Source organism: Pimephales promelas, chromosome 10 (genome assembly GCF_988280905.1).
Source record: "Pimephales promelas chromosome 10, fPimPro1.hap1.1, whole genome shotgun sequence".
NCBI lineage: Eukaryota > Metazoa > Chordata > Actinopteri > Cypriniformes > Leuciscidae > Pimephales > Pimephales promelas.
Window position 1 is genome coordinate 6692567 of NC_142778.1, and position 16238 is coordinate 6708804.

General features: G+C 36.7%; 1 protein-coding gene across 5 annotated transcripts in view; it reads left to right on the forward strand.

Moving 5' to 3' along the window:
* cntn5 (contactin 5) overlaps positions 1 to 16238 on the forward strand; it is a 347671-nt gene that overhangs the window by 242010 nt on the left and 89423 nt on the right. For all 5 annotated transcript variants that reach the window (XM_089135349.1, XM_089135350.1, XM_089135353.1 and 2 more), the window contains one exon: positions 14497 to 14599. In XM_089135349.1, the coding sequence (XP_088991475.1) occupies positions 14497 to 14599 (103 nt within the window). The remainder of the gene's footprint in view (positions 1 to 14496; positions 14600 to 16238) is intronic.

The window sequence follows — 16238 nt, forward strand, 5'->3', positions numbered from 1 at the left end:
CCTTGGATTCGAAGAGCAAAAGTTCTGTGACTTCAATTATTGAGCTGTGTATTTTGGGTCAGTGTTTCAAATAAGATTTTAAATGTCATTAAGGGTCATGCAAAATGCATACTGATAGCGTTGATGTCTTATTCTTATTCTTCACTGTGTACATGCTTTTCTCAACCTTTTTCTCAACCTTTTTGACTTCATATTAATTCATTTTGACACCATTGTTCATCAAAAATATTTGAAGGCCACATCACTCATAATTTCTAACTGATAAACTATTTTTTACAGCTTAGCTTCACTATATAGATGTTCATATGTTGTAAAAAAAAAATATCCAAACAATAAGAGATATCTAGTTACTATCTAAAAATTGTTTAAAAGTTATATTGTGAAATATTCTTGTAATTTTAAAACAGCTGTTTTGTATAATACCGTATATAGTAAAGTGTAATTTACTCCATTTGTCAGTGTCACATCATTCTAATATGATGATTTGATGCTCAAGAAATATTTGTCATTATTGTCAATGTTGAAAACAGTTATTTACATTTTTATTTCAGGATTCTTTGATGAAAAGAAAGTAAAAGAAACATTTAAACACTACCGTTTAAATCGTTTGGGGTCAGTAAGAATTTTTATTTTATTTTTTGGGGGGAAATAAATTAAATAAACCTATACTTTTATTTATCAAGGATGAATTCAGTTGATCAAAAGTTACAGTAAAGACATTTATAATGTTACAAAAAATCTATTTCAAATAAATTAATCTTTCTATTCATCAAATAGTCCCGAAAAATAATTGTACACAAATGTTTCAACATTGATTTTTTGAGGATTAAATCATCATTTTAGAATGATTTCTGAAGGATCATGTGACACTGAAGACGCTGCAATGATGCTGATCATTTTAAGTCATCTTGAAGCCCCTGCTTTTTGAGAACCACTGCTTTATGTCCATGGGATGCCCAGGAATTAGAGTTATTGTAAGTTATTGTAAAAAAAAATAAAAAAAATTAGCATCTTGTGGCTATGAGCTTGCTCAGTTGGGGTTATTTAGTGTTTAGCAATGTTGTTGATCTGTGTTGTGCTACTTTCATGTTATCAGTGTGAAGCTGCTTTGATACAATCTGTATTGTGAAAAGCGCTATATAAATAAATGTGACTTGACTTGACTTGACTTGTGGCTATGAGCAAGAAAGGTGGTTTAGTGAAAGTTCATTTTTACTGTTTTGTTTATGCTTGTACCCTTATAAGTGATGTTCTTATGTAAAGTAGATATGACATAATACTTTAATGTGCAGTTGAAGAATACAGTCATTTATGCTAGTTTTTTTTTGTGAATGAGTCAAGGCATGTTTCTCTGAATTGTCTAGCATCTCAGACAAGCTTTCCGTGTCCTAATGAGGGTAACACAAACATCTTAGTTTAATTAGGGGGCATAGATATTCTGAGGATTTTATATAAACGGTGTTGTCACTAGCTGATATTTTTAATGAGATCATTTAGTTGTAGAATTCAGTTGTAAATAACCCCACAAATCTGATTTTTTTTGCATGCCCAGATTTGATCCAGAATGGTTTTTGAAAGTCTGGAACGCAAAAGAAAAGAAAAATAAACCCAAACCACATTTGGAGCTGATTTGAAATGCGATTCCAATCAGATTTTTACAGATCTCAGTCTTGACACTTCTACAGCTCAAATTGGATTTTGAAATCCCCAGCATTAGATCATTTACCAGTACGAAATATAGGCCTACATTTACTATAAGCTCTTGCCAGACTAAGCAGGAAATCAGTTTGACCTTTCATGACAGCCATTTCCCTTAAACTGACTTTTCAGTTTGCATCATGATGTCACGGAGAACATTTATTGGGCCTTTAGGAATACCTTTTTAAAAGGGTCTTGTGAGTTATGCCTCGGTGATGTGTTCAGACATTGAGTGGACATGTGCTATGTATATAAATCATTCCAATAGGTGCACTGTGGACTACAGAATGAATCGTAACATGACACATCTCATAATTGTGATTTTAATCTGAAGTGAAATGATTATGTGATGATGCACTCAGTCACATGATCACACATTAAAGATTCTGACAATTGAATAGTAGGCTTTCTTTAGTTACGGATGACAAGGACCTTGACAGTCTATTTGGTTTTCCCAACAGACCATCTAATTTTAAGGTGTTGTTCACCAAAAAAAAAATAAAAAAAAATAAAATACATTTGGCCATCATTTGCTCACCCTCATGTTGTTGCAAACTCAAATTATTTATTTTGTTTGTGGAACATAAAAGTGTATGAGAATGTTCACACTGCTCTTTTCCATAAGATAAAAGAAAACAGTGGCCAGGGTCTGTCAAAAATACATAAACGCATAAGAAAATTAGCTTACTTCTACTTCAAGTTCCTATAACCGAAAATTTGTATGTACTTTTTGACAACTTGATGCTGCATTTTGGCCAACTTTCATTTTGATGGTATGGAAAAGAGCAGTGTGAACATACCTGTGTGTAGACCTCTTTTATTAGAGGGGAAATTACATGAATGAGAAGTTCAAAACAAACCACAATTCTGAAAACGAAACAACAAACTTATAAATGCAATGAAAAGACTAAAAACAAATTAACAAGTTAGAGAACACAATAACAATTCAGACAAAAAGGAAAAGGTAGGAATATGTGACGAAATTGGCGAATGTAATACTGACCGCTGAAGAGACATCTGTCAATCAAGACATGCAGAAAGTACAGCAGACTGTGGCAGAAGAAAGTCAGTTATGTATGTATTTAAATATTAGTGTGTACATATTAGCTGTATCAATCCTAACTTGAGGCCACAAGATACTATCTTGAGGCCATGAGATGCTATCTTGAGGCCATAAGTTACTATCTTGAGGCCACGAGTTACTATCTTGAGGCCACGAGATACTCTCTTGAGGCCACGAGTTACTATCTTGATGCCATTAGATACTATCTTGAGGCCACAAGTTACTATATTTAGGCCATGATTTACTATCTTGAGGCCACGAGTTACTATCTTGAGGCCATGAGTTACTATCTTGAGGCCACTAGATACTATCTTGAGGCCACGAGATACTATCTTGAGGCCAAAAGTATTTTGAGGCCACAAGTTACTATCTTGAGGCCACAAGTTACTATATGTAGGCCATGATTTACTATCTTGAGGCCACAAGTTACTATCTTGAGGCCACGAGATACTATCTTGAGGCCACACGATACTATCTTGAGGCCACAAGTTACTATCAGGCCATGAGTTACTATCTTGAGGCCACGAAATACTATCTTGAAGCCATGAGTTACTATCTTGAGGCCACGAGATACTATCTTGTGGCCACAAGTTACTATATTTAGGCCATGATTTACTATCTTGAGGCCACGAGTTACTATCTTGAGGCCATGAGTTACTATCTTGAGGCCACGAGATACTATCTTGAGGCCACAAGATACTATTTTGAGGCCACAAGTTACTATCTTGAGGCCATGAGTTACTATTTTGAGGCCACAAGATACTATTTTGAGGCCACAAGTTACTATCTTGACACCACAAGATACTATATTGAGGCCACTAGATACTATCTTCAGGCCACGAGTTTCTATCTCACTTTGCAAAAAACAAACATAAACATTATTAGAATGCAGCTATGATGCCCCTAAAATTCATGATAGGGCCAATGTCCCTGCATGACCTTTTTCATATATAATATGATAGCCTATTAAGCACACAAGCAAGAGTGCTGTTTTTTCCACATCTGATATTAATTTTATACAGATCAATAAACAAGGTTAATATTGTGGATTATGTGTCACTCAAGGCAGACTCAAAGTCAGGTTCGTGTCGAAAGCTAAATCTGCTGTTCTTGCTACATACTACTCCCACTCTCCCACTTTAGTTGTTTTATAATTTTGTCTGACCAAAGATAGTGGGAGGAAGATTTCAATATGACAGTTTTTGTTTTTTTTTCTCTCTCCATAATAATCACACTAAATTAACCGGTTAAATACGCATCTCTAATATTTACACATGCACACGCAAATCGACTTTCTCCATGTCTTGATTGACAGATGTTTCGTCCAATCAGCGGTCAGTATTCCATTCGACACATTTACCAACCTTTTTCGGTTTTGTCTGACTTGTCGTTGTGTTTTTTGACTTGTTAATTTGTTTTCGGATTTGTGGTTGTATACTGATTTGTTTGTTTTCGGAAATGTTATTGTGATTTCTAACGTTTGTGGTCTTTCCATTCGTTGTTTTGTTTTCGGAAATGTGGTTTGTTTTGCACTTCACCCTATGAGAGTAAATTATGAAAATGTACTTTTAATTTTTTTGCCAAACTATCCCTATAACAGTTTTTGTAGTTTTTCGCTCTCATTTTCCTTTCAAAATGCACTTTTGATTTGGTTTAGTCATCAGAAAATAGATGTCAAGCCCTGCATTGGGATAATGAATTTTTTCATTAGCAGTTGTATGTAAAAGCTTGGATATCTGATGGATGCCCCGACTTCCATCGGGTGATTGTTCTCTATGGCACAACAAAAGAAAAGGAAAATTGCATTGCACAAAACTACCTCATTCCATGTTAATAAATTGATTAAATTGTGATTTGAAAATAGGCATCGCAACACAAAAAAGGTCTCATGTGTTTGTTTTCGACACAGATGGCCTAGAATTCAGCCCTATCAATTTCAGCCCTTCTAGACGCTAAATAGGATACGCAGAAAATGCATTCCAGCATAAACCAGTGAAATGTTGCAAATTCATTATACACATGGGATTGCTTTGGAATCATAAATGTGTAACAAGTAAGGAGATTGAGATTGAAATTGAAAAGTTGTCTGGGGAAAAATAAAATAGGCTATAAATGTGCTGTATAGATTACAGCTGTAGGCAAGGGGTCAGAGTTTGGCTGCAGTTTCGGCAGTTAGTCCCTGACGGCCGTAGATGCCGTGCCCACGGCATTCTGCGGGCAAGAAGCATCTTTCTCCTTTGATGATCATTCAAAAGCAACCTTCGTCATTGCTTGAGCCTTTGTCAGTCTGTGCATTAGTCATGGGGATATTTGAAGGACTCTTTGTTACGCCACCAAGTGTCATTCATCAAATCAATACATTAAAAATAAATTCTGATTTATTCAGCTTTGCAACAAGTGCGTCCCAATTTAATGCATTATGTTCTTGTATAAATAATGTGAGTATAAATAATTGTTGATTGTTGGACACTTCATGGACACAACTGTTGCAGTTTGCATCATAGCGGAAGGAGAGAGGATATCAGACTCTGATTGATTCAGGAACAAAACAAGCGATTTTACTATACGAGTCAGTCACTGAATCATTCATTCCGATGATTTGATAAACAAGGCTGAATCATTCTGGTGTAATTCAAGTTTTTCATGAGTCAAATCATTTATTCAACTAATTCGTTCAACAACACTAATTTATTTAGGAAATTAAACCCACGTGAAATGACCGTGTCAACTGATTCGTTAAAAAATACTGATTTATTCAGGTACAAACAAGTGATTGTATTTATAATTGAATCACTTGAATCATTTATTCAACTGATTTAAAAAAATAAATAAATAAATAAATAAACGGATTCATTCAGGCACAAAACAAGTGAGTCTTTGGATAATTCATTCAACTGATTATTTTTTTAATTATTATTGTTATTTATGTTTTTTTTAAATGCTAATTCAGGACATCCTTTGAACAATAATGCCAGATCCTTAATACAGTCTTACACTATAAAAAAATAAATAAATATATATATATATATATATATATATAAATATGTATATTTATATATGTACACACATATATACAGTAGAGATCAAAATTAGAGAACAACATACAATTTCCTAAATTTCAAGGTCACTGCTTAGTCCTAGTTAGAGTTAACCTAAAAGGAGAAGAAGGGACCTTAGTTTTAGCATATTTCATAAATTAATTATATTTAACTACAATATATAAAACTTAAACGAGTAGATTACAAAAATAACTCTGGTCAAAATTAGAGAACTCTTTCAGATACCTCCAAGTTATTGGTGTTTAATATGGCTCCTGGTGCTAATTTCCTTAATTATCTGCTATACCCAATTTAACTGGCAGCAAACTTTCCAATTTTAACTGACTTTGCAAGATGGCAAGCCGATCTGACTGAATCCCTACGCCACCAGGTTGTACAGATGAAGGTCAAAGGGATGACCCTTTCAGCTATTGCAACAGAAATTGGTCGTTCCAAATCTGTGATTTCTTGAATATTGAAGCTACACAAAGATACTCATTCATTCTAGTCCCCCAAAAAGGCTGGTCGTCCACGTAAGACAAGTGCACGAGAGGATAGGACGATGCGGAGACTTTCAATCGGGAATCGGTTCAACACTGCAGCTGGAATTGCTCGCCATTTCTGGATCTGTCTCAACATACAGTGTCTCGTTGTTTAAGAGAATTTGGACTGAAAGCTCACTCTGCAGTGACTCAAGCCTCTCATCAGCAGAAAGAATCAAAAGGCTAGACTAAACTTTGCTGAGGAACATGTCATGTGGACCGAGGAGAACTGGTCAAAAGTTCACTTTAGCGATGAAAGTAAGTTTAATTTATTTGGGTCCGATGGGAAACATTATGTTAGGCATCAAATTGGGGAAAGATTGAACCCAAAGTGCGTAAAGAATTCAGTCAGGGGTGGAGGAGGAAGTGTCATGGTTTGGGGGATGTTTTCTGCCACAGGAGTTGGGCCTATTATACAGCTACATGGCAGGGTGAATGCAAATGTTTATCAGAACCTCCTTCGGCAACATGCGGTTCCTTTCCTGCAAGAATCTCCCAATCAGCCTGCAATTTTCATGCAAGACAATGCCCCGTGTCACACTGCAAAACGGGTAAAGCAGTTCCTTGAAGCTCAGAAAATTGAAATAATGAAATGGCCAGCAGAGTCCTGATCTAAACCCGATTGAAAATCTTTGGAAAATCCTTGGTGATAAAGTTATGGCTAAGAAACCCACTACAGTTACTGAACTGTGGAAAAAACTGGAAGAAGAGTGGACCAAGATCACATCAGAGCTGTGTGAGAATCTAGTGATGTCTTGTGGCCGCAGATGTGCTCAGGTCATTCAAAGCAAGGGCCTCTACACTTCCTATTAGATTTTGACTGCTGTAAGCCTCACATTTGAGTTGTAATGCTTTCTTTTGTGCTGCAATGGTTATGGTTCTCTAATTTTGATCGCTGTGTTTTCCACAAAATAAAGGTTTTTGTTGAAGTACCTTGCTTGTTTTATGGAAAGAAGCAATTAGAACAAGGGTATACCCATAGTGAATATTCCTTCAAATTTTAAGCAATGAAGTAACAACATTTCTGAAATTAATCAAGTGTTTTTTAATTGTTCTCTAATTTTGATCTCTACTGTATATATATATATATATAATAACTTAAAATGAATTTTAAGTTCATTTCAATGGAAAAGTTTTGTTAATGCAATGAAGGAGATTGATTTAATCATCAGAAGCTCAAAATATTATGTTATATGAACTACATAAATGATTTAAGTTGTTTTGACAAAAGAACAACAAATCATAAAAATCTTTTTTTATAGTAGGAACACTCCTTGGATTTCCTTACACTTTTATAATAATATTACATGAGTGTGTGTAAGGGCTCCATATCAGCCCGTTTGTGATATATGACCATAACACCTGCTTGCTTGTATGGTACTGCTTTAATATAGTATATGATTCGCTATGCCCATTTTTTTTATATATATATAATTTTTTAGCTTTCACTGAAGTTGGTCGAGACATGTTCTAGATTATGGCACAATTACAATATGTGTTATATTCTTCAAAGTGCAAAAAGGAAAGAAATATTTTCCTATGCAACATTCATACACCGGTTTTCCATTTAATAAGACTGATAATGATAATTTGGCCCCTGAATGGGAGTGTTTCCCTTTGTAATTGCAGACTTACTCAATGCCAGCTGACATATCTCTCAGCAAATGGATATAGATGAGCCCTCACAACATCCGCATGAATAAACAAAGTATCCGTGCCCTCTGGCTATGACTGCAGAAGTGAAACGCAGCCGCTCTAGATTCCTCTGCATTCCACAGAATTCTGCACATCAATTAGACTCCAGCATGGTGCTCTGTTTTGAGGACAAATTCTCTCGCCCCGTTTCCCAGCGGCCTCTGTAGTGTACTTGCAAAATAATTTAGTTTATCAGCTTTTCATGCGAGCTACTGTGGAGAATCCCCTTCTCTGTGTCACTACCAGCTACCTGGTGTGATCCCTCGAGCTTTGTGTTGCTGAATTGTTAATCCAGGAGTCTGTTTACTGTTGTACAGTAAATAGAATTTATGAATGCATTTTGAATCACACTTATCCTTTAACCACGTAAATCCTGATATACAAAATAATAGTGAGAACAATCTATTTAAATGTATCTATTTTATTTTTGAAACCTTAATTCCATAAAAGAAAACCAATTTTTTTTTTATTTATTTATTTTTTTTTTTATCATATTTGATACATCAGGCTTTGGCTCATATGTGATATAGGAGAATGTGGAGCTCATACCTGAGGTCCAAACTATTATTAGCTAAATATTTTTGGCACCATTGCTTATATGTTCAAAAATACACAATGTTGTTATCATGTAAATCGGTTAGATCTCTAACAGAATAATAGACTACTTACATAGAATAAATATCAGTTGTCAAACCTATATCTCCCAGTATGTCTTAGCAATATGATATTTAAACGCTTAGTATTAAATGTTAGGGACAAAATATATATTTCAATACAATGATGATTAGGGGTTTTGAACAAATAAATGTTCCTTAAAAAGCCTTACGTATCATATTCGTTACTCACATTTTAACATGATTTGACTGTAAAAAAAAAAAATTTGTGTATGGAAAAGGTTTTTTTTTTTTTTCAGTACTGTTAAAGTTACAATATGCAGGATTTTTGCAGTAAAACATCCAAAAAAACCACTAGGCCAATGTTATATATTTTGTTTAGTTGAGTACTTACAATATCCCAAATGTTTCCAACTATTTGTAAATTGCGAGAAAATTGCGCTTTTAACCAAGGAAACGGGGCGTGTGAGGTGAGCAGGGGTGAGGAGTCACCAGTCAATGGCGTCTTACTGTATCTGCGTTACCCCCGGTTTCCGCCAGGTTTGACCTCGCCAGTAACCATGGCGACAGACGTGGACAACTGGTTCGGTTATGCCCGTTATGCGTGCTCAACAGCGTGAGCGTCCTTAGCAGTGTTTTGTTCAAACATTATGGACCATGGCAAGCAGACTTTGAGACAAAAAGAGGACTAAAACGAAGATCAACATCTTTCGAGATACCGAGAGCTCCACGTCCGTGACTAACTAACAACATTCAACACACTCAAATGCAGTTTATTGTGATAGTGAAACTGTTAGAACAAGTGAAGCAGCGCTGTGTTACCTCAAGTTTAATTCCTCTAATAAACTGACCTTTGTGAGTAATTCAGCATGTAGTTCGGTAGAACGTAATGTCCTTATTCCTTTATATCCGCGGGACTCGCGTTGCATGTGGCGCTGGTACGTCTAGCAATCGCGCCCTGCTTCACACCACAGTATTGTTAAAAACATCAATGTATTCACTCATCCATAAAAGATCCATCAGCTTGACGACAAGATCCATAATTCTGATTAATGCGGAATTAATATACGCCTTTGTTATTTTAAGAGGTTAGCGACCCCTGGTGGTGATCTTGCATATTGTACCTTTAATGTTTTTTTTTTTACTTACTGAAAATAAAAAATTATAAACCGTCAAGCAGAGGGCAGAAGCAGGAGCGGACTGGTCATTTGTCCAGGGACTTTTCCCCGTGAGCTGCTGGCCAATCCGGGCTGGCCCAACCAGTACACAAATATATACAAAGAAAAAAAAAAAGAAAATCATAATATTAAATCTCTATTCTACACAAATGGATGAGCGAGTCGATCGCACGGGCACGGCCGACAAAGAGTGTGTTGTGTGTGCATGTAAGTGTGTTGTCCTCCCTCCCTGTTAATTAGTTTGGTCTACTCCATTGCGTATCTTGAAACACACCCCCTTTCACGTCTAATTCACAGAGAGAGATTGATCCATTACAGCGAATTTCTCTGAGCAGATAATTACAAATAATTGTCCATAAAAATGGGGAAAAGAAAAGATGGAGTTAAAAAGTTGTTCCGAGCATTAAAACGAGCATTTTTCTTCTGTTACGTGCCACGAGCACTAACATAGAGAGCGTCCTGTTAAAAGGAACGCCCGTCTCCTGCTCCCATAATGACTTCACGACTCAGAAGGTATTCAGTATGAAAATCTGGGTTTATTCATGTGCGTAGGGGTGTTTTTTTCTTATAGTAAAGATGATCAAAAGTTACAATGAGAGGGTTTTCGTGATTGGCCACAAAACAGGTCCCCTGACTCGTTTTTAAAGCCTTCCCTGGTTTTAAGAAAAGAACAAAATAAAGTACAATTCTTACCTCCCTACTAGCCAATAAACAGGAGAAAAGAAAGTTAAACAAAAATAAAGGGCCTTTGTCCTCTCAAGTGGTCTTAGACAGACAATGGTTTACATTTACCTTCCTATACTGTTAACAATTACCTTGCTGCACACAAGCAGCTTACACTAAGTTTTCACCAACAACACTACGCAGCCAGATGGCTATAACACGTATAATTTCACTCTTTCAACCACACACCACGACACCGTGAAGCAGGAGAGGGAACTCGAGGAATGAAAGCTTCCACACAGCTTTTATCCATCAGACGGTCCACCAGCCCCGCCCTCCAAAACTGCTGCACCTGTACATACTTAATTAGGGGAAAGGAGAGAGAGCATACACCAAAGAAACAAGCACTCACACACTCACTTGTTCAACCTTTTTAAACATTTACGTCCCAACACGTAACACTTCCAAAAAAAAAAAAAAACGAGTTCATTGTTTTACGTTTTAAAACATTAACTTAATGATTACATAATTTAAGATCATGTAATGTTTAAAATTGGGTAATTTGCATGTGATAGTGTTTAAGAGAAATTTAAATTGGCTACTAACCTTTAGATTATGTAGCCATGTTCATTGCAGGTATGGGCAATTTACACAATACGTTTGCACCTTTTTGTCCATTTGGCTTTTTGGGCAGGTTTTATAAGCATTAATTGTATTTGTCTTTGCCTATTTGCTTTGTAATTTACTTTACACTAGCAAATGTTTATTACAGATAATGCTGAATAATTCCTAATCTGTTTTTGTCTCCTTCAAATGAATCATTTCATCTCTTATACACACAAACTCTGTTTCTCAAAAATACACAAGCTCATTCAAATGTACACACAAACACACTCACAATCAGTAGCGGAGTGGCAATATTATATTATATTATATTATATTATATTATATTATAGTATATTATATTATATTATATTATATTATATTATATTATATTATAACATAACACTTGATTTGATATTTTGTAAAGTACTGCAACAACGCATTCTCACCCCAAGGCGTCACCTTTGACCATGCTTCAATATTTGACGTTTTAGGCGCCCTTTAGCGTCACTTACATGACGTGATCCTACGGCGTCATCTAACTGAAGCTAAAGGAAAGCGTCAGTTAGAGGACGCGGTTAGGTTTAGGTGTGGGGTGGGGGTAGGGTACACGCGATCCTAGGGCGTCATCTAACGCTAAAGGGCGCCTAAAGCGTCAGATATTGAAGCATGTCCAAATGCTTCCCAAGGCGTCAGTTAAGTGACGCCTTGGGGGTGAGAATGGGCTGACTGCAAAGACATCCATACAAGTCTGGCTAACGTGTCCAAGAACCTTTTGGTGCTGGTGTATGTGCAATCGTCACATTTATAAAACGTCTCGGGCTGTTGCACTATTGATTGTGAGGTCAATGTTCTAGAGCAGCTGCTCTGGATATTTCAGGCGATAGAGTCCACATGAGCGATGTAATCCATCATGTAATAGCACCTCAGGCCTCTGCTAAATCTACAAAGCACCTACATGAACCAGAGAAAAAAAAAAAAAAAAGCATGAGCCCAATACAGAGGAAGCGCAAGCTTCCTGTCACAAGCTTTAATTAATGAGTTCGGGCTTCCAAAAAGCAACCGAGAAGATACCACGGTGGAATTTCATGTGCGAGGGGCAAAAGGTGTGAGTAATGTGCTGATCCAACACCTACAAACTGAGATATTTAGAGGTGTGCTGTCCCATAGACGCAGATGTAGCAGAGCTAACCGATCACTTGCTAACACTTTATTTTGATAGTCCACTTTAGACATTCTGCTAAGTAACTTTGAGTAGTTACTATGAGTAATTTGACTTTGCTTTCTATCTGGTCCCTTTGCTAGTAGATGTCAACTTATTCTACTAACCTGAACATAACAGTCTACTATTACTCTAATGAGATTTAGTTGACATGTAGTTGCAAAAGTTATATAGTTAGTAGAATGTCTAAAGTGGCCTTACTCTTCACACCACTGCTCTAGTTATCAGATGAGTTTCTTTTGTAATTTTGTCTGTCTCAATTAGAATGGTGAGTAATGTTAGTGTAAATAGAGTCAATAAGGCAGGCTATTTGCACTTAGCCAGGTGTAAAAGCACCCAGAACGCACCGCGATCGGATACATTTCGCGTATCAATACCCTGTGGTGTGTGTATTTTAATTCAATAAGTATATTTTCTATTGCACTGTGTGCTTCAGAGCGAAGCGCGGCGATGTGTGTTCAGTGCACACACGCGCAGCTCATGTTCTTCTGTTTGCATCTCAGAGTGGAGCGGTTCACAGTAAATTCAACAAACGCCATTTATTCTGCATTTGGGAATACAAAAAAGTGTAATTTTATATATATCCTACATTTTTATTTGTATCCCTGTGGATACAACATCTTAAAAAGCTTCCCTGCAGTTTCCCGACACAGAAAAAGCTTGAGGGATTGATTATTGCAAATGAAGCTATTTCATTAAGATAAGATACATTTAGACATAAATATTGCAATTTTACTAATGAAGTACTACTATTTACTAATGTACTAAATAGTAGTTACTCATTTACTAATGATACTTACTGTATGTAAGCTAAAATACTTATGATTTGATTTTATGAATACGTATTATGCAGTTGTTTTACAGTTGTAGTGTGTGCAATATAAATGCAATCATGACGTCCACCATGTTGGCTTTGTCATGTGACCATGCATCGCTTACCTACCATCCACCTCATGGGATAGTAAAGTGTCCATATGAATATGAATCCATTAATATGGATATAAAATGAATAATACTATGTCATGTCCTCAAAACACTTTTACTACAGTGCATGATTTGTAAACTAATACATTTGGATGTTTGTATCATATAACCAGCACCATATTAGTAAACTTTCCCAGTAGCTCACCTGCTATAGCATTTCACGTATGTGAAACGCTCCGATACGAACCCCGCAAAAGTCACAATAAAAGATATCAAAGACTTGTGGAAAACAAAAAGGCATGGCAAAATGTTATCATTTCACATGTGCTTTTGTTAACACTAAGTTAACAAAGTTCATTACAATTGCTATATATGTCAGAGGTCGCACGCCTCTGGAGGAACTATGGGTTAAGTGTCTTGCTCAGGGACACATTGGTGTCTCACAGTGGATTCAAACTCGGGTCTCTCACACCAAAGGCCTGTGTCTTATCCACTGCGCCATCACCACCCGGTTTAGTTTTTAGGGTTTTGTTTAGATGGTACATTATCTTCGAACACGATCGAGCATTAACCCTAATCATTTGAAATCTGTCACAATAAGTATTTGGCATATTTGGACACACTTCAAGTCTGACGTAAGTTAGCAAGATGGCTAAAACTGTTTATATCAGCCGTAGTTGATTGAATTTTAAGGTAATGATATTAGCTTGATGCTAACGCTTAAATGCAAACCCAAACTGGTGTATTCAAAACATCACAATATATGTCACCTGTCACCTAATAAACCAGCTAAACCTGTCACCTTTTTTGGCAAACTTTATTGCTATTCAGCAGTAAACAAAATGTCTACAAGCTAAATTTAAGATTAAACACTGACAATGAATTCCAGATAATGAATGCCAATTAGTTTTCGTCATGACTGATACACCCTGAACTTGAAATGTTAGTGTTCTCCCATTGGGGTTTAAAAGTACACTCTAAAAAAATGCTGGGTTGTTTTAACCCAACTTTGGGTCAAATATGGACAAACCCAGCCATTGGGTTAAATGGGTCCAGATTTGACCCAAAGTTGGGTTAAAACAACCCAACATTTTTAGAGTGTATGCAGTTTTCCATCGGCAGAAAAACACTTTTTGTAGTGTCGTATACAATATGTGCATTGAGACTTCTAAAGTCGTACACTTTAATGGAGCACCCATTGTATATATGGTGTAGTCTAAATAGACATTTATGTGTCTTCTTTTTTTGCTTTTTAGGTGTGATGGGGGAGTATGAGCCCAAAATTGAAGCGCATTTTCCCCAGACGGTGCTGGCAGCCAAAGGTGTCACAGTGAGGCTGGAGTGCTTTGCCCTTGGGAAGTAAGTACGCTGGCATAATCCCCCACCCTCACCCATACCTCTTCCCATTGCACCACTTGAAGGTGCCTTTCTATTACACAAAGACAGAACATTCACCGTCGCCCCTTTTGCAATTGGAATCATTAATAATCATAATTACGACCAATTTAACCAGTCAGACCACTTTCTTTTCATAGTAGAGAGCAGAATGCATCCTCTAGAGAAGAGATGGTACCAGGAGGATAGCTATTTTTACTCCTAACTCCGCTTTGCTGTTAAATGAGCTCTCCACAAGTATTGAACTCTGCGCCATAACTGATATAGTGGCAATTTCACTGTGATTGGTGTAGAAACGGCGCCAGGATACGGCCCCTGGGAGCTGTATATTCTCGTAATAGTTGAACGGGAGGCAGAGGGTGAGGGCCAGGGGTCGTGAGGGAGGAGAGCGATTTGAGAGTCTGCACATGCCATTGTTTGGAGGATGCTTTTAATATCTGTTATGTTCACATATGGTCAAGGATATAGCACGGTGAGAAATGAAAGTGGCCAGTACCGACCCAGAGCCGGAAGGCAGAAAAGCACTCTGACATTCATTCAGCGCAGCCCATTTCCTCTAAATGATAGACCGAGGAGGCTTTTCCCATACATGTTTAAGATGTACCTTGCTGTGGCCATTTTTGTTTTTCCTGAGCAAAAATATCTGGTATAACTTAGGGTTTGTTGTTTTGTTAAAAGTAAATATGTGAGGGCTTTATGAAGGCATGCTAACCTAAATGTTTTTTTTTTTTTTTTGTCTGCATTTAAATAATAAAATAAAACAGATTTTGAGATACTACACTGTAGAGATAGATCCAGACATCCAGCCAACAACATATCAACCCAAGAGTTATTCATTTGAAAAAAAAAAAAAAAAAAAAAAATATATATATATATATATATATATATATATATATATATATTACATATCAAGCAAAACATTTCACACAAGGAAGTCAGTTTCTTCAGATTTAAAATGATTAAACAATACATTTTTGATGTTTTTGTGTATTGATGTGTCACTTTATTCTCTTCCCCAATTACTGGTGCTCTTCGGCCATTTTTGACATTACAATTTTAGGTTTTGTTTTTTTTAGAATCTTTCACTTCATCGGATTGGTACGAAACTTTAGCCTGGGGAAATTTAGATTTGCTCTGAAAGTTAGTCTGGCAATCCGTCAAAATCGAGGCACCAATCAGAAACGTTGGGGCGGGCTTTACACGATGACGATAGTGCTTGGATTTTGAAGCAGAGTTTGTAGCCCACATTACAATGGATGTCGCCGTCGAACATCGCTCATTCGAATCAGCTATTGCGTCTGTTGTAGCGATTTGAACGTTTCCTTTTTGTTAAAAACCGAGCAAAGAACAACACTCGGAGATGTTTCTCCGCCACTCTGCATACGTCATCTCCTTCATCGCTCTGATTGGTTTTAGGTCCGCTACGTCCGTTGGTGACGTCCCTCTAGAAATGATTTGTATATGACGCTTTGCCGGACCATAACTCAATTACAAATGAGAATGTTCTGGTTTTAACCAGGCTAACGAAACTTGGTAAAAGTTTTGGCACTTGCTATGTGAACACACGCGAAAAAATAAACCATGGGCATTGAAAACGTTAAAT